We start from the raw sequence: 20215 nt of genomic DNA on the forward strand, positions 1-20215 counted from the left end.
ACAAGAATACATTTTACAGTGCTGTGTTAGAAATGAATAATTATTTAATTTAATTAAAATTAAAAGCAATTAAAATCAGCGTCAAACAGAAAAGTCTTCAGCCCCGATTTGAAAGAACTGAGAGTTAGAAACATAGAAAATAGATGTAGGAGGAGGCCATTCAGCCCTTCGAGCCAGCACCGTCATTCATTGTGATCATGGCTGATCGTCCCCTATCAATAACCCGTGCCTGCCTTCTCCCCATATCCCTTGATTCCACTAGCACCTAGAGCTCTATCTAACTCTCTCTTAAATCCATCCAGTGACTTGGCCTCCACTGCCCTCTGTGGCAGGGAATTCCACAAATTCACAACTCTCTGGGTGAAAAAGTTTTTGCTCACCTCAGTCTCAAATGGCCTCCCCGTTATTCTAAGACTGTGTGGCCCCTGGTTCTGGACTCGCCCAACATTGGGAACATTTTTCCTGCATCTAGCTTGTCCAGTCCTTTTATGTTTCTATAAGATTCCCACTCATCCATCTAAACTCCAGTGAATACAAGCCTAGTCTTTTCAATCTTTTCTCATATGACAGTCCCGCCATCCCAGGGATCAATCTCGTGAACCTACCTCAATCACAAGGATGTCCTTCCTCAAATTAAGAGACCAAAACTGTACACAATATTCCAGATGTGGTCTCACCAGAGCCCTATACAACTGCAGAAGAAGCAGATCGGGATAAATTGTGACAAGCATCTCTGTATCATCCTCCAGCGCTTTGTGCCCTTTTGTGTATTAACCAGCGTCTGCAGTTCCTTGTTTCTACAAGTTCCCAGGTTTGCCCCGCCTCTTCTTACAGCTAATAACTCTCTCATCCTAGTGAACTGAAAAGCCTGTGCCCCCTAATGTCCAGCAACGGAAGGAACTGCAGATGCTGTATTGAAATAAAGATAGACACAAAATGCTGGAATAACTCAGCGGGACAGGCAGCATCTCCGGAGAGAAGGAACGGGTGACGTTTGGGGTCGAGATCCTTCTTGTCCTGTCCCGCTGAGTTACTCCAGCATTTTGTGTCCAACCTCTAAGCCTGTTGTTGAAGGTGCGGTTTCTTGTTTTTAAACTGTTTGAGTCTGAGCTGCCCGGTAACTGGTGAGCAGTTACTGTGAAAATCTCTCATTGGCCGCTTGTATCCGAGTGCCCAATCAGTCACTTTCTCTGCTTCCGCATTGAATTGGACGAGTTTCCTGAAATGCAAACTACGCCATAATGTGTGTGGATAAACATTTGTTCTTTATTCTTATTTGAAGTCTTTGCCCCCTTGCCCTGCCCGGGGCATTTGGTTTGAGGAATGTTGCTGCTACTCGGTGCCTTGTGTCTATGCCTTCCCTGGGTCGGTTCGGGTAAGTGGAGTTCATTTCTCTAGCCTCCTTACTTCTCACTTGGTGAAGACTAGAGGACAAAGGCAGCAACCCTGGAGAACAAGGCCAGGGGCCATTTCGGGGCGAGACCCTTGTAAAGACTGATTGTCATGGGGACGTGGGTATGGAAAAGGGGAGATCCAGGTCATAGGTACATCAAAATGCTGGAGAAACTCAGCGGGTGCAGCAGCAACTATGGAGGAAGGAAATAGGCAACGTTTCCGGCTGAAACCCTTCTTCAGACTGATGGGGGGGTGGGGGGCGGGAAGAAGAAAGGAAAAAGGAGGATGAGGGGGCTGAGGGGTGGGAGGAGACAGCCCGATGGCTGAGGAAGGGGAGGAGACAGCAAGGGCTAACAAAATTGGGAGAATTCAATGTTCATGCCCGCAGGATGCAGACTCCCCAGGCGGAATATGAGGTGCTGTTCTTCCAATTTCCGGTGTTGCTCGCTCTGGCAATGGAGGAGACCCAGGACAGAGAGGTCGGATGTGGAATGGGAGGGGGAGTTGAAGTGCTGAGCCACCGGGAGGTCAGCTTGATTATTGTGGACCGAGCGGAGGTGTTCGGCGAAGCGATCGCCCAGCCTCTGCTTGGTCTCACCGATGTAAATGCGTGGCAGGTAATAAATAGGTCAACCTGAATTTGCGAAAGATATAATCATAGATTTATAGAGTACAAGAGCAGGCCCTATGGCCCACACTGTCTATAGGGGGGATGCATGTAAGGTCACTGGGTCATAGGGCGTGACCCACGGAGCCGCTCAATCCATCTGGAGGACATCCGTAATTTCCGGTACATGTTATTAATGCAAGAAACGCGTACTTTCCTACCTGTTAAAAACTGCCAAAATGTTGAATTTTTACGCTGAAAAAAATTGTTCAATTCGGGGTAAGTGTGAGAGACGTGTACCCAACTTTAGAATTCCAAACGTGAAGCGAAATGAAGGTAAAGAGAAGCGAGAGCTGAAGGGACAACAGCAGCTAAAGTGCTTGGCGAACATTGGCCGTGCAGATGTCAGAATAGAAAATATTGGGAATTATCACGTTTGCTCAAAGAATTTCATCAACAGTAAGGCATTTTTGGGGTTTTTACTTGATTCCTTTTGGTATCTAAAAAGTCTCAGACTTATCTAAAAGTGATAAATCTGGCTGTAAATTTTTCTTCAAATGCGTTTTCATTTTGTAAGTAAAAAGCCACTTGAGAATCATGGGCGATTTGAAAAATTTACAGCCAGATTTATCACTTCTGAAACTTTTTAGATGCCAAAGGAATCAAGAAAAAACACAAATAATGCCTTAGTTGATGAAATGCAGTGAGCAAACGGCCAATGTTCACCAAGCACTCTGGCTGTTGTTGTCCCTTCAGCTCTCGCTTCTATCTCCCGTCATTTCTCCTCACTTTTGTAATTCTGAAGTAGGCTAAATGTCTCTCACGCTTATCCCGATTTCCATAATTATTTACTGCGCAAAAAAATGACAATTTCAGCGGGTTTTAACGGGCCCACTACGCTGGAAACAATGGTCAGTGCCTACCTGCAGTTCATCGCGTGTAATCCACTTGGAGTAGCGTAGCAACAGTACGGGTCATGGGTCGTGACCCGACTACCGTGAAACCTCCCTATGCTGTTTATTGTGTTCCCATCTTTACTAGAGTCATACAGCAAGGAAACGGACCCTTCGGCGTAACTCCTTCATTCCCAGAAGCTGCCCCATCTAAGTTAGTCCCACTTGCACATGTTTGTCCCACATCCCTTTAAAATGTTCCTCCCCAAGTACCTGACTAAGTATCTTTTAAATGCAGTTACCATGCCTGCCTCGATTACCTCCTCCGGCAGCTGGTTCTATATACTACCACCCTCTGAGTGAAAAAGATAGCCCTCAGGTCCGTATTAAATATATCCCTTCTCACCTTGAACATATATCCTCTTTTTGATTCCCCTACCCTCGGTAAAAAAACTGTATGTGCATTATGTCTATTCCCCTCATGATTTTATGCACTCCATAAGATCACCCCTCAGCCTGCAATCTGAAAAATAAATTGGAAAATGTTGCAAGTACCCGGAGTCATACTGCATGGAAACAGGATGTTTGGCCCAACTTGCCAAAGGCGACCAACATGCACCATCTTCACTATTCCTACCTTCCTGCGTTTGGCCAATATCCCTCTGAACCTTTCCTATCTGTGTACCTGTCCAAAAGTATTTTACATGTTGTTATAGTACCTGCCTCAAATACCTCTTTTGGAAGCTTGTTCCATATAGCCATCACCTTCTGCATGAAAATGTTGCCCCTCAGATTCCTACAAGCACGGTGGCGCAGAGCTGCTGCTTTACAGCACCAGAGACATTGGTTCAATCCTGACTATGGGTGCTGTCTGTATGCAGTTTGTACATTTTCACCGTGACCGTGTGGGGTTTTTCGGGAGCTCTGGTTTCCTCTCACATCCCAAAGACATACAGGCTTGTATGTTAATTGGCTTTGGTACCAATTGTAAATTGTTCCTATTGTGTAGATAGTACTAGTGTATGTTGATCGCTGGTCAGCACGGACTCGGTGGGCCGAAGGGTCTGTTCCCACTCTGTATCTCTAACCTAAACTAAACTAATCTAAAAAAATTATTTCCCCTCTCACCTGACACCTATGACCTCCTGATTTCCTGATTCCTATACTCTGGGTAAAGAATCTGTGCATTCACCCCATCTATTCCCCTCATGATATAGTGCCCCTCTTTAAGATCACCCCTCAACCTCCTGTGCTAACCCTAACCCTAACTCTAAAGTCCAACCTCTCCATGTAGCTCAGCCCCTCAAGTCTGAGCAACATCCTCGTAAATTTTCTCTGTGGTCTTTACAACTTAATGACATCCTTCCTATAGCAGGGTGACCAAAAGTGAACAGCCAAACTCCAAATATATCCTCTCCAATGTCTTATATAACAATTAATATATCATCCCAACTTCTATACTCAATATAGATAATTAAAGCTGTAGTTACTCAGTGGGTCAAATGACAGCATAGACACAAAACGCTGGAGTAACTCAGCAGGACAGGCAGTATCTCTGGAGAGAAGGAATGGGTGATGTTTTGGGTTGAGACCCTTCTTCAGACTGAGAGTCAGGGGAGAGGGAAATGAGAGATATAGACAGTGATATAGGGAGATGTAGAACAAATGAATTAAAGATATGTTAAAAGTGACAACGATAAAGGAAACAGGCCATTGTTAGTTAGGTGAAAATGAGTATCAACATTGAGACTCAACAAGATGGCTTTGGAGCTGGTGTGTCTTGGGCGAGAGAGGGATGGAAAGAGAGGTGATGCAAGGGTTACTTGAAGTTAGAGAAATCAATAATCATACCACTGGATTATAAACTAACCAAGCAAAATATGAGATGCTCACATTCCACCTCCAATTTGCATTTGGCCTCACTCTGACAATGGAGGAGACCGAGGACAGAAAGTTCAGTGTGGGAATGGGAAGGCTGGGAGATCAGGTAAGTCCAGGTGGACTGAGCGAAGGTGTTCAGCGAGACGATCGCCCAGTCTACATGGCGCCTTTGCACTCATGTGGCCCCAAAATGAGTTGCGGACAATGAGACTCAACAAGACGACCTTGTCTTGTTGACAAATTTGAAGAAAGTCTTGACCCGAAACGTCACCCATTCCTGCCATCCAGAGATGCTGCCCGTCCTCCAGCATTTTGTGTATATCTTCGGTGTAAACCAGCATCTAAAGTTCTTTCCTACACAAGACGATTTTGATACTAGTACAAAGACTTTGGGGGGGGGGGGGGGAGTACAACGGGATCTAAGGGTCCTTGTACATCAGTCTATGAAAGTAAGCATGCAGGTACAGTAGGCTGTGAAGAAAGCGAATGGCATGTTGGCCTTTATAACAAGAGGAATCGAATATAGGAGCAAAGAGGTCCTTCTGCAGTTGTACAGAGCTCTAGTGAGACCACACCTGGAGTATTGTGTGCCGTTTTGGTCCCCTAATTTGAGGAAAGAAAATTCTTGCTATTGAGGGAGTGCAGCGTAGGTTGACAAGGTTAATTCCCGGGATGGCGGGACTGTCACATGCTGAGAGAATGGAGCAGCTGGGCTTGTATCTCATTGAAACATATAAAATTGTTAAGGGTTTGGACACGCTAGAGGCAGGAAACATGTTCCCGATATTGGGGGAGTCCAGAACCAGGGGCCACAGTTTAACAATAAGGAGTAAGCCATTTAGAACGGAGACGAGGAAACACTTTTTCTTACAGAGAGTGGTGAGTCTGTGGAATTCTCTGCCTCAGAGGGCGGTGGAGGCGGGTTCTCCAGATGCTTTCAAGAGAGAGCTAGATAGGGCTCTTAAAAATAGCGGAGTCAGGGGATATGGGGAGAAGTCAGGAATGGGGTACTGATTGGGGATGATCACCCATGATCACATTGAATGGCGGTGCTGGCTCGAAGTGCCGAATGGCCTACTCCTGCACCTATTGTCTATTGTCTATTGACCACCCTATCTACCCGTGATGCCACTTCATGGGAACAATGTACCTGTACTCCTAGGCCCCTCTGCTCTACAACACTCCCCAGAGGCCTGCGTTCACCATGAAGATCCTGCCATGATTTGACTTCTCAAAATGCAGCAAATTGCATTCTACCAATTTATTTACCAGCATTTGGTTCATTACCTTTTCTGCCTTGGCAATTTGGTTCTATACCCAGATGTTCTTAAATGTTGTGAGAATCACCTCTCAGGCAGTGTCTTCCAGATTCCAAACGCCCTCTGAATCCTCGATGAAGTTCTTGCTCCTTATTTTAAACCTACGCCTCCTTATTTAGAGTCTTCATTATGAGGAAACGTTTCTTACTCTCAATCCTATCTATGCCTCTCATAGTGTTGTACGCCTCCATTAGGGTTCCCCCTTCACATTCCACTGCTCTAAGGAAAGCAAACCCAGCCTCTCCTCACAACAGCTTCATCCCAGGCAACATCCTGATGAATCTCCTCAGTGCCTTCTCTAATGAGGTACCAAGGTCTAAGCGGAAGCTCAGTGGGGATAGAGCCTTTTCTGTTGATGCTCCGGCACTCTGGAACACCTTGCCGTTGCACATCAGACAGGCCCCCTCACTGTCCATCTTCAAATCCTCCCTAAAAACACATTTTTATTCTCTGGCTTTCGACACTGGCTGAGACATTGCTCCTGTTCTTAGTGCTTTTAATGTCTTTTATATTTTTACTGTTTTTTAGTCCTTTGTTTTACGGTTTTTAATGGTTTGTGATAACTTTTTGTCCATGAGTTCTCATGTACAGCACTTTGTGGCAACTGCGGTTGTTTAAAGTGCTTTATAAATAAAGTTATTAAAGTTATTATGTAGCCACATCTTCCAGTAGTGTGGAGACTATAAAGCCCCTGTCCCACTTAGGAAACCTGAATGGAAACCTCTGGAGACTTTGCGCCCCACCCAAGGTTTCCGAGCAGTTCCCGGAGGTTTTTGTCAGTCTCCCCACCTGCTTCCACTACCTGCAACATCCGGCAACCACCTGCAACCTCCGGGAACCGCATGGAAACCTTGGGTGGGGCGCAAAGTCTCCAGAGGTTTCCGTTCAGGTGGCCTAAGTGGGACAGGGGCATAATGCCCCTGTCCCACTTAGGAAACCGGAACGGAAACCTCTGGAGACTTTACTTTTTCACCTCTCTGTTTTAATAATTTTCTTCCAATGGAGATGGAGTCGAAGCAGTGTCCCGACCTGAAACGCGGCCTGCCCCCCACAGATACTGCCTGGCCCACTGAGTTACTCCAGCATTTTGTGTTTTGCTCAGGATTCCAGCCTCTGCAGTTCCTTGTGCGTCCATTGAGATGAAGGCGTTCATTTCTTGAGCTTCCTCTGCCCGTTAGGTTGGATAAACTTGGATTGTGTTCTCTGAAACGTTGGAGGTTGAAGGGAGGCTTGATGGAGGTAGATGAATACATGATCCTTAGACAGGGTAGATAGACAGAACCTTCTTCCCAGAGTTAAAATATCCAATACTAGAGGGCACAGCTATAAGGTGCAAGGGGGAAAGTTTAATGAAGATAGGCTGGGTGAGATTTTTACACAGAGGGTGATAGGTGCCAGGAACGCACTGTTAGTGGTGGTGGTGGAGGCAAATACGATAGTGCCATTTAAGAGGCTTTTAGGTAGACATTTGTAAGTGAAAATAATAGAGGGATATGCCCCATGTATAGGCAGATTAGATCAGTTTAACTTGGCATCATATTTGGCACAAACATTGTGAGTCCAAGGGCCTGGTCCTGTAATGTACTATTCTATAACCATATAACAATTACAGCACGGAAACAGGCCATCTCGGCCCTACAATTCCGTGCCGAACAACTTTTTTCCCTTAGTCCCACCTGCCTGCACTCATACCATAACCCTCCATTCCCTTCTCATCCATATGCCTATCCAATTTATTTTAAAATGTTACCAATGAACCTGCCTCCACCACTTCCACTGGAAGCTCATTGCACACCGCTACCACTCTCTGAGTAAAGAAGATCCCCCTCATGTTACCCCTAAACTTCTGTCCCTTAATTCTGAAGTCATGTCCTCTTGTTTGAATCTTCCCTGATCTCAAAGGGAAAAGCTTGTCCACATCAACTCTGTCTATCCCTCTCATAATTTTAAAGACCTCTATCAAGTCCCCCCTTAACCTTCTGCGCTCCAGAGAATAAAGACCTAACTTATTCAACCTTTCTCTGTAAATTAGTTGTTGAAACCCAGGCAACATTCTAGTAAATCTCCTCTGTGCTCTCTCTATTTTGTTGACATCCTTCCTATAATTGGGCGACCAAAATTGTACACCATACTCCAGATTTGGTCTCACCAATGCCTTGTACAATTTTAACATTACATCCCAGCTTCTATACTCAATGCTCTGATTTATAAAGGCTAGCATACCAAAAGCTTTCTTTACCACCCTATCTATATGAGATTCCCCCTTCAAGGAACTATGCACGGTTATTCCCAGATCCCTCTGTTCAACTGTATTCTTCAATTCCCTACCATTTACCATGTACGTCCTATTTTGATTTGTCCTGCCAAGGTGTAGCACCTCACATTTATCAGCATTAAACTCCATCTGCCATCTTTCAGCCCATTCTTCCAAATGGCCTAAATCACTCTGTAGACTTTGGAAATCCTCTTCATTATCCACAACATAATTATCCATATCATTATCTTGTTATCATCTGCATACTTACTAATCCAATTTACCACACCTTCATCCAGATCATTGATGTACATGACAAACAACAAAGGACCCAACACAGATCCCTGAGGCACCCCACTAGTCACCTGCCTCCAACCCGACAAACAGCCATCCACCATTACCCTCTGGCTTCTCCCATTCAGCCACTGTTGAATCCATCTTGCTACTCCTGCATTTATACCCAACAGTTGAACCTTCTTAACCAACCTTCCATGAGGAACCTTGTCAAAGGCCTTACTAAAGTCCATATAGACAACATCCACTGCTCTACCCTTGTCAATTTCCCTAGTAACCTCTTCAAAAAATTCAAGAAAATTAGTCAAACGTGACCTTCCAGGCACAAATCCATGTTGACTGTTCCTTATCAGACCCTGTTTGTCCAGATGCTTATATATATTATCTCTAAGTATCTTTTCCATTAATTTGCCCACCACTGAAGTCAAACTAACAGGTCTATAATTGCTAGGTTTACTCTTTACTATGTTCCATGTTCGTTTACTGGGGAGTGGCGGGCAGGAGATAGAGGAGGGGAGGTGTGTGAAAAGCCGGCACCATGTTATCTCATTCTGAGGTTGTGTTGTGTTATGATTTACAGAGACACACTCACTGCAATATTACTACACCTCGATGATCGGGAGTGTGGACCTTCCTGAGTTTGTGCACATCGGAGTGTTGGATGGCGTTCAGATAACCTACTTTGACAACAATACCGAGAAGGACATTGCACGCCAGCCATGGATGGAGAGAGCCCTGGGAAGTGACTACTGGGACAAGGAGACCCAGAGATTGATCAATCGACACAAGTTGTACATGGCCAATGTCCAGATTGTAATGCAACGATCTAACCACAAGATGGGTGCGTGTATCCTCAGTGCTTGATTCACACGGCATTCAGATTCAGATTCAATCTTTATTGTCATTGTGCAGTGTACAGTACAGAGACAACGAAATGCAGTTAGCATCTCACCCAGAAGAGCGAACATAGAATATTGAGCAATAAGTATATATATGTACATACAGTAGTAGTAGTGCAATTTTTTCTGGGGGAAGGAGTGTCCGTGGGGTGGGGGGGGGGGGGTGACTGGCAATCACCGAGGTACAGTATTGAGTAGTGTAACAGCCACTGGGAAGAAGCTGTTCCTGGACCTACTGGTCTGGCAACGGTGAGACCTGTAGCGCCTCCCGGATGGTAGGAGGGTAAATAGTCTATGGCTGGGGTGAGAGCAGTCCTTGGTGATGCTGCGCGCCCTTTGCAGACATCGCTTGCTTTGGACAGACTCAATGGAGGGGAGTGAGGAACCGGTGATGCGTTGGGCAGTTTTCACCACCCTCTGCAGTGCTTTCTGGTCGGAGACAGAGCAGTTGCCATACCATACTGTGATACAGTTGGTAAGGATGCTCTCGATGGTGCATCGGTAGAAATTCACCAGAATCTGAGGCGACAGATGGACCTTCTTTAGTCTCCTCGGGAAGAAGAGACGCTGGTGAGCCTTCTTGACCAGAGTTGAGGTATTGTGGGTCCAAGAGATGTCATCGGAGATGTTGACCCCCAGGAACCTGAAGCTGGAAACACGTTCCACTCATGCCATGGGCAATGGTGTGCACAGACATGTTAGCAGTTCAGTTTAGTTTAGAGATACAGCGTGAAAACAGGCCCTTCGGACCAGCAAGTCCGCACCGCCAATTGGCCCATACACCTGTACTTCTTTGGGGTGTGGGAGGAAACCGAACATCGCGTAGAAAATCCACGCAGGTCACGGGGAGAACGTAAACCTTCTCTGACCTCTTCATCAGTTTTTCTCTTCCTTCAAAGAGCAGGGTGACCAAAACTGAACACAACCCTCCAAATCAGCCATTCTAGGAATGCCAGCATAATGAAAGATGAGTCTCACCCCAGTCACGCCCTCTTCTCCCTTTTCCCGTTTGGCAAGAGGCACGGAAGTGTGAAAACGCACACTGCCTGATTCAGGGACAGTTTCTTCAAAGGCTGTTTAGAGAGAATTGAGCCATTCTATCACCAACTAGATAGCAGGCCTGAGTCACCACCTATCTTATTGGAGACCTTCGGACTATCTTTAATTGGACTTTATCTTGTACTAAACATTATTCCCTTTATCTGTACACTGTCGCCTTTTTGCTGATTGGATAGCATGCAAGAAAAATCGTCTTAATATACCTCAGTATTCTTGAGGTGTATAAAATCGTGAGAGGAATAGATCGAGTAGACTCACAGAGTCTCTTGCTCAGAGCAGGGGAATCGAGAACCAGAGGACATAGGTTTAAGCTGAAGGGGGGAAAGATTCAATAGGAATCTGAGGGGTAACTTTTTCACTCATAGGGTGGTGGGTGTATGGAATGAGCTGTCAGAGGAGGTAGTTGATGTCGGGACGATTGCAACGTTTAAGAAACAATGAGATGGACCGATGGATAGGTCAGGTTTAGAGGGATATGGACCTAACGCAGACAGGTGGGGCTAGTGCAGATGGGAATATTGGTCGGTGTGGTCAAGTATTGTATTGTATTGTATTGTATTGTATATCTTTATTGTTATTTTCCTGAGTACTCGCATACCCAGAGGAAAAAAAAACGTTACTCAAACCAGTGTCCATTCAGTGTGCAGTAAAAAATAAATAAATAGAAATAAAAATACATATATCATGAACAAGTTTAACACTACTCTCAACTAAACATCAACAGGCGTTCCGATCGGCAGCGGCACGACAGTGGCTCTGTCCAGGTTGGTGGTTGGTGTGCGATACTTTGGCAGGGGGCAAAGTCCGTTTAACAGTCTTATAGCCTGCGGGAAGAAGCTGAGGAGCATCCTGCTGGTTTTGCAGCTAATGCTCCTGTACCTCTTCCCAGATGGCAGGATGGAGAATATGTGATGCGATGGGTGGTAGGGGTCTTTGATGATGGAGATGGCTCTGTTGATACATCTCTTCCTGTATATGTCCAGCAAGAAAGGGAGTGGAGCACCAATAATCCTGCTGGCGGTCTTCACAATCCTGTCAAGTTGGTGCCGTTCGTACGCTTTGCAGCACCCGAACCAGGAAGTGATGCCGTTGGTTAATGTGCTCTCAATTGTCCCCCTATAAAAAGTTCGTAGGTGTGTAGTGGGGAGACCTGCTTTCCGTAGTCTTCGGAGAGGGTGTAGTCGCTGCTGGGCTCTCTTGACCAGTGCTGTGGTGTTGGTTGTGGACATCAGGTCATCTGACAGGTGGAGTCCTAGGAACTTCACGCTGCTGACCCTTTCCACATCAGCTCCATCGATGTGCAGAGGTGTATGGTGTTGTTTTCCCGCCCTCCTGAAGTCAACCACCATCTCCTTAGTTTTTCCCACGTTGAGAATGAGGTTGTGGGAAAACCTCAAAGGGCCTGTTTCCATGCTGTATGAGTCTATGACTTGACAATAATAATAAATTAAAATAATATGTGGCCTCACCAACATTTTGTACAACTGTTGGTAGTGTAACAGGATGTTGGGTTCCGTGCTGAATTGGGCAGGTAATGGTGGGTAATATCCATCTTGTAGATGTCACCCCTGGGTTGGTGGATGTTGAGGATGCGTGTGAGTTTCGGACGGCTATTGACATTCTCTCCATGTCCAGAGGTGAACTACCTGCAGTACACGTCGGGCTGCAGCATCACGGACAACGGGATAGTGAGCGGGGTGCGCCAGTACGCCTTCAACGGCAAGGACCTGATCAGCTTTGACTTCGAGCAATCCATCTGGGTGACCGCCTCGCCCTTGGCCTTGAGCACGCGGGACAAGTGGAACAGCGACACAGCCAACAACATCTACAAGAAGCATTACACCGATACGATCTGCGTGGAATGGTTGAAGAAATACCTCAAGTATGGAGAATCCATGTTATCCCGCAAAGGTAGGTCAGGCTGTCCCTCCGCCCGCCAATCCTACCCCCCTCTTGTCCCGCCACCTCCTCTATCAGTCTGAAGAAGGGTCTCGACCCGAAACGTCACCCATTCCTTCTCTCCAGAGAATGCTGCCTGTCCCACTGAGTTACTCCAGCATTTGTCTTACCTCCTCCATCACCCTTGGTTTAGTCACCAGGTTGGGAAGTCACACCTATTTCTGGTTGATCAAAGGCCACACTTGCTGCGTGGACCTGCATTATCTACCCCCCTTGCCGCTTGGCGTGTAGACCCTTATGAGGAAGGGTCTCGACCCAAAACGTTGCTGATCTATTTCCTCCACAGATGCTGCCTGACCTGTTGAGTTGCTCCAACACTTGGGGTTTTGTGTCGAACCCCAAACTGCCTTCATGGGTGACTCCACGCCCTCCCGCTGTCTCCCCCGTGGTATGGGAACCACTTCCCCACCCCCACACACACTGGGTGAAGGGACCCCTCTCCCCTAACACTAGTCCACTGAGTTGTAATGTGTGCTCATCGGTCCGGGCATTGGGCATAAGAGTCAGGAAGTCATGACGCAGCTTTGTAAAACGTTGGTTACGCCGCATTAGAGCATGTTGTGCTGTTCTCATCGCCCCATTACAGGAAGGATGTGGAGGCTTTGCAGAGGGTGCAGAAGGGGTTTACCAGAATGTTGGCTGGATTAGGGGTATTATGCCCCTGTCCCACTTAGGAAACCTGAACGGAAACCTCTGGAGATTTTGCGCCCCACCCAAGGTTTCCGTGCGGTTCCCGGAGGTTGCAGGTGGCTGCCAGAGGTTGCAGGTAGTGGAAACAGGTAGGGAGACTGACAAAAACCTCCGGGAACCTCCTGGAACCGCACGGAAACCTTGGGTCTCCAGAGGTTTCCGTTCAGGTTTCCTAAGTGGGTCAGGGGCATTAGCTATAGGGAGAGGTTGGACAAAATTGGATTGTTTTCTCTGGAGCTCTGGTGGTTGAGGGTAGATGTGATCGAAGAATATAAAGTGATGAGGGACATAGATAGAGTTGAAAATCAGAATCCTTTTTCCAATTTGTAAATGTCAAAGACTGATGAAGGGTCCTGACTTTAAAAGTCTCCCATAATAATAATAATAATAAGCCTTTATTGTCATTGTACTTAGAAATACAATTAAATTAGACCTACTCCTGATCAGTGCAACCAAAACAAGTCCAAACAAGACAAAAACACATCCAATACATTCAGTGGACAAGGACTTTTAAGACTTTTGCCTTCGATCACAGTGAGGTAGACTCACGGTGGTGGATGTTAAACTGTGTTCATTGTGTGTTCTGTTATTTTATTCTCTGCCATGACTGCAAGGCACGTAATTTCGTTCAAACCAAAAGTTTGAATGACATTATAGGATACTTTATACTTTATACTTTATAATACGTTATTTAACTGCTTGAAATAGTAGATGCATTATAATTATCACACCTAGGTTGAACATTGCACTGGGAGAATATTACTCTTTAAAATTTAATAAATACTTTAAAATAATTTAATAAAAAGAAATATTTGCTGAGTGATCTGTTTTATAGTGGAATGGCTGACAGCATTAATAGAAACATAGAAAATAGGTGCAGGAGGAGGCCATTCGGCCCTTTGAGCCAGCACTGCCATTCATTGTGATCATGGCTGATCGTCCCCTATCAATAACCCGTGCCTGCCTTCTCCCCATATCACTAGCCCCGAGAGCTCTATCTAACTCTCTCTTAAATCCATCCATTCTCATGTCGTGTGGATCTTTGAGGAATTTAGAGTTCTGATGGCCCAGGGAAAGAAATTGTTCTTGAGTCTGTTTGTCCGGCTTTTGATGCACCTGTACCACCTACCAGAGGGCAGGAGGTTGAACAGGAACTGTCCAGGATGGGAGGGGTCTTTGATTATTTTCCTGGCTCTGCAGAGGTGCCGAGAGCTGGAGATGTCATCCAGGGAAGGCAGAGGGCAGCCGATGGTTTTCTGGGCAGTTTTGATCACTCTCTGCAGGGCTCTCCTGTCTGCTGCTGAGCAGCAAGCATACCACACCATGATACAATATGCCAGCACACTCTCGATGGTGGTGCGGTAGAAGGTCACTAGCAGCTTCTCCTCGAGACTGTTAGCACTCCTTAGCACTCCTTAGCACTCTCAGTGTAATCGCTGAAAGAATGACTTTTATAACAACTTAACAAGTTCGCTTCTAGATAAACAGACAACACACAAACTGTTTGGTAGACCAGTTCAAAACTTTACATATTATCGGCCGATGGAAGGGAGGGCGAACTCCAGTCAGGTGACCGATACAGACACTTCACTGTCCTCAGTCCACTTCCCCGAACAACAGAATTACATCGTATTATATAGTGATTTTTTTGTCACCTTAGCACATTCCACAGACATTAGTCATGGTCAGAACTACAGGAAAATAAAGGTTTCTACAGAATGCATCACATCAAAGGCATTTTGTCACATGGTACAAGATATATTAAAAATATTGGCCATTTGGTGTTGCCCCTTAGATGAATCTAGTTTCCTCTCTGTCACTTCCTCCCTCATAAACATTGGACACTTGGTGCAAGGCATTTTACCTCTCAAATACATCAGCCATTTGTCAAAATCCCTTAGATCAATCTAGTCTCCTCTCTCGTCACCTCCTCCCTCATAAACATCGGACACTTGGTGCAAGGCATTTTACATCAAAGAGATCAATCTAGCTACTTCTCTGCTTCCTCTCTTATCACTTGGGAGACACATGTTATAGTATTCATTATCTCAATACACAGCAACCTAAGGCAAGCCTCGACTTGCCTTTCTGTAGTAATCTGCTGGAGAAAAGCCCAATTTGAGACTAAATATAAGATGTAAGCTAGCCCAGGAACCAATGTAATATCTTCTTATACTTTTTAACTTAATTCAGCGTTATCATCGCTGCTAGGTCTTTTTTAGCACCAGTGAAGTGTTGGCAGCCCAGGAGAGGTCCTCCGCGATGTGCGTTCCCAGGAATTTGAAGGTGGAACCCTCTCTACACAGTCCCCGTTGATGTAGAGCGGGGCAGGGTCCACTCTGTGCCTTCTGTAGTCGATGACCATTTCCTTAGTTTTGCTGATGTTGAGTGCCAGGTAGTTTGCAGAACACCACTCTGACAGCTTCAGGACCTCGTCTCTGTACGCTGCCAAGTCTCCTCCTGATACGAGTCCGACCACCGTGGTGTCATCCGCGAATGTAATAATGGAGTTTGTGGCGTGGATGGGAGTGCAGTCATAAGTGTACAGAGCGTAGAGGAGTGGACTCAGCGCACAGCCCTGTGGAGAACCAGTGCTGAGAGTGAGGGTGGAGGAGCAGTGGGGGCCCATTTTGACTGTTTGTGGGCAGTTAGTGAGGAAGTCCCTTATCCAGGCGCAGGTGAGAGGGAGGAAGTCTAAGTCCGACAGCTTGTTGACTAGTACGTCAGGGATGATTGCATTAAAAGCTGAACTATAGACAATAAAAAGGATCCTTACATGGTCCCCCGGTTGTTCCAGATGGCTCAGTGCAGTGTGGGGGGCAGTGGCCATGGCGTCCTCCGTCGATCCATTCGCTCTATAACAAACTGATGAGGGTCAAGGTTTGGAGGGAGGCTGGCTTTGATGTGCTGTGAAATTAATCTTTCAAAGCATTTCATGACTGCTGATGTGAATGCAATTGGTCTGTGGTCATTGAGACTGTTTGTGACTGACTTCTTGGGAACAAGGATGATGGTAGCTGACTTCAGACAAGGTGGCATAATGGCTTGTGTCAGGGAAAGATTGAAGATCTTGGTGAAGACCCCTGATAGCTGGTCTGCACAAGCTTTGCCGAGTACACCATCAGGTCCAGCGGCTTTCCTTGTATTCACCGACTTGAGCGCACATGCTTCACTTGGTGAGCACTGTTCCTGGGGAGTGAGCGAATGTGAGCTGGAGGTCGGTGGGAACAGCGTGGCTGCATGAGGCTTCTTTGCCTCAAAGCGAGCACAGAAATGGTTTTGTTCCTCTGCCAGAGAGGCGTTAGCACCGTCAGTCACAGGTGTGTTGCCTTTGTAGTTGGTGATTTGCTGTAATCCTTTCCACACCTGCCGTGGGTTATTGTGTGTGAGATGGTCCTCCACTTTATTCTTGTAGGCATCCTTTGCAGCTCCTCAGTTCTGCTCTTGCCATGCTGCATTGGGCCCTGTCACCCGATCTAAAGGCAGAGTTGCGGGTTCTCAGGACTGACTGTACTTCACCAGTCATCCAGGGTTTTTGGTTGGGATAAACTCGGATGCGTTTTTCACCAGTGACATTATCGGTGCAGTTCTTTATGTAGGACAGTACAGTTTCTGTGTATTCCTCCTGTAAGTCCTGTTGTTCAAATATATTCCATGCTGTACGTGTAAAGCAATCCTGCAACTGAGAGAGTGCTCCCTCGGGCCAGATTTTTATGATCTTTATGTCCGGCTTGGTTTTCCTCCTGAGGGAAGTATACGCTGGGATGAGGAGCAGTGAGAGATGGTCTGACAGGGCCAAATGTGGGAGAGGTACTGCTCTATATGCATGCTTGATGTTGTGGTAGTTTGTGTAGTGGTCCAGTGTGATTTACCCCCTGATGGGACACTGTACGTATTGCACAAATTTATGCCCCTGTCCCACTTAGGAAACCTGAACGGAAACCTCTGGAGACTTTGCGCCCCACCCAAGGTTTCCAGGCGGTTACCGGAGGTTGCAGGTGGTTGCCGGAGGTTGCAGGTAGTGGAAGCAGGTAGGGTGACTGACAGAAACCTCCGGGAACCGCACGGAAACCTTGGGTGGGGCGCAAAGTCTCCAGAGGTTTCCGTTCAGGTCTCCTAAGTGGGACAGGGGCATAAGGAAGCGCTCGATTGAAATCCCCAGCAACAATGTCAATTCCCTCAGGATGAGCCAGCTGTTGTGTCATGCAGATGGGCCAGAGCTGAGTTAGTATCTGGTGGGATATAAACCGCTGTCATCATCACTACTGTGAGCTCTCCAGGCAAATGGAAGGGTCTACAATTGACATTCATTACTTCCAGGTGAGGAGAGCAATGGATGTATATGATCTTGCTGTTTGTACACCAGTCATTGTGTACATAGATGCAAAGACCACCTCCTCTGTTCTTACCGGAGTCACCGTTTCTGTTTTGGCGTTGGGTGGTCAGTTGTACTTCAGTGTCCAGGATCAGCGGGTGTAGCCAGGTTTCTGTAATGATCATAACACAGCAATCCTGAACGTGGGTGTTTGCAGCAATTTGTAGTTCCAGTGCGTCTGTTATGTGGACGATGGATCTGGCGTTGGTGAGGAAGATGCTCGGGGTAACGGAAGTCTATGTGGCTGTTTCTTTAGCCTAGCAAGTAGGCCCGCCCCGCCCCGCCCGGCATCCTCGCTTCTGCTTCTGCTTCTGCTCCCTTCGCCGCCTCCCGGTCCCGGCAACAATCCAGGAAGAGCCCGGTGGGCTCGCTATGTCCTGCGGAATGTTGCGAGATCGCTGGAAATCACTTCTAACGTCGGTGCAACATTTTAAACCAACGGTAAGTAACTCAGCGCGGTTGTATACAAATTTATCCCCGTAGCACATTTCTAGGACACACTGGACACTAAACACTATACACAACACACAACGTACTTACAAACAATAAGCACCTAGTCGGAATGCTAAGAGCCGCTGCGCCCATGGGTGCTGCCATCCATTTTCTCCAGAGATGCTGCCTGACCCTCTGAGTTACTCCAGCATTTTGCATCTATCTTTATTTAAACTAAATAATGATTTGGGCAATAATTTTGGGCGGCACGGTGGCACAGCGGTAGAGTTGCTGCCTCACAGCGCCAGAGATCCGAATTCAATCATGACTACAGGTGCTGTCTGTACAGAGTTTGTACATTCTCCCTGTGACCATGTGGGTTTCCACAGGGTGCCCTGGTTTCCTCCCAAACTCCAAAGACGTACAAGTTTGTAGGTAATTGGGTTTGGTAAAAATTGCACTTGTCCCAAGTGTGTAGGATAGTGCTAGTGTAAGGGGGTGATTGTTAGTTGGCACAGACTTGGTGGGCTGAAGGGCCTGTTTCCATGCTGTATCTTCAAAGTATAAAGTATAAAGAAGTCTACATATAGGTGGGCTGAAGAGTAGGTTTGCACGGAACACAAAATTTGTGTTGTTGAAAGCGAGAGAGGTTGTCAAAGAAATGAACTGGATATAGACCAGCTGGCAATGTGTATAGAGAATTGGCAGATAATGTTTAATCTGGAAAAGTGTAAATTGCTGCATTTTGGAAGATCAAATGTAAGAGGAAAGATAAAGTGGAAGACTATAGGGAACAGTGATGTACAGATGGATCTTGGGTGTAAATCCATCGTTCTTTGAAAGTAGCAACACGTAGATAGGGTGGTGAGGAGGGCCTATGATATAATAGAAACATAGAAACATAGAAAATAGGTGCAGGAGTAGGCCATTCGGCCCTTCGAGCCTGCACCGCCATTCGATATGATCATGGCTGATACGTTATAATACGTTATATAACTGCTTGAAATAGTAGATGCATTATAATTATCACACCTAGGTAGAACATTGTATAAGAGTAAAGAGGTTCTTCTGCAGTTGTATAGGGATCTGGTGAGACCACATCTGGAGTATTTTGTGTACCACATCTGTGTACAGTTTTGGTCTCCTAATTTGAGGAAGGACATCCTTGTGATTGAAGCAGTGCAGCGTAGGTTCACAAGATTGATCCCTGGGATGGCGGGACTGTCATATGAGGAAAGATTGAAAAGACTAGGCTTGTATTCACTGGAGTTTAGAAGGATGAGGGGTGATCTTATAGAAACATATAAAATTATAAAGGGACTGGACAAGCTAGATGCAGTTAGATAGAGCTTTTGGGGCTAGTGGAGTCAAGGGATATGGGGAGAAGGCAGGCACGGGTGATTGATAGGTGATGATCAGCCATGATCACAATGAATGGCATTGCTGGCTCAAAGGGCCGAATGGCATCCTCCTGCACCTATTTTCTATGTTTCTATGTTTCTATTGCACTTGGAGAATATTACACTTTAAAATGTAATAAATACTTCAAAAGAATTAAAAAAAGAAATATTAGCCGAATGGTCTGTTTTAAAGTGGAATGGATGACAGCATTCTCATGTTGTGTGGATATTTGAGGAATTTAGAGTTCTAATGGCCCAGGGAAAGAAACTGTTCTTGTGTCAACTGTTTGTCCGGCTTTTGATGCACCTGTAGCACCTACCAGAGGGCAGGAGGTTGAACAGGAACTGTCCAGGATGGGAGGGGTCTTTGATTCTTTTCCTGGCTCTACAGAGACGCCTCTGTAAATCCATAGTTCTTTGAAAGTAGATAGGGTGGTGAGGAGGGCCTATGATATAATAGAAACATAGAAAATAGGTGCAGGAGTAGGCCATTCGGCCCTTCGAGCCTGCACCGCCATTCGATATGATCATGGCTGATCATCCAACTCAGTATCCTGTACCTGCTTTCTCTCCATACCCCCTATAACTTTAGCCACAAGGGCCACATCTAACTCCCTCTTAAATATGGCCAATGAACTGGCCTCAACTACCTTCTGTGGCAGAGAATTCCACAGATTCACCACTCTCTGTGTGAAAAATGTTTTTCTCATCTCGGTCCTAAAAGATTTCCCCCTTATCCTTAAACTGTGACCCCTTGT

At 46.1% G+C, this 20215-nt stretch overlaps 1 protein-coding gene across 1 annotated transcript in view; it reads left to right on the forward strand.

Annotated features, from left to right (window-relative positions):
- Positions 1-1201: 1201 nt before the first annotated feature.
- Positions 1202-20215, forward strand: part of LOC116990178 (class I histocompatibility antigen, F10 alpha chain-like) — a 28844-nt gene continuing 9830 nt past the window's right edge. Inside the window, exons 1-3 of the mRNA XM_033047730.1 lie at positions 1202-1375; positions 9224-9484; positions 12237-12512. Of these exons, the coding sequence (XP_032903621.1) occupies positions 1324-1375; positions 9224-9484; positions 12237-12512 (589 nt within the window). The 5' untranslated portion in view covers positions 1202-1323. The remainder of the gene's footprint in view (positions 1376-9223; positions 9485-12236; positions 12513-20215) is intronic.

This window comes from Amblyraja radiata, chromosome 30 (genome assembly GCF_010909765.2).
Source record: "Amblyraja radiata isolate CabotCenter1 chromosome 30, sAmbRad1.1.pri, whole genome shotgun sequence".
In the NCBI taxonomy this organism is placed as follows: domain Eukaryota; kingdom Metazoa; phylum Chordata; class Chondrichthyes; order Rajiformes; family Rajidae; genus Amblyraja; species Amblyraja radiata.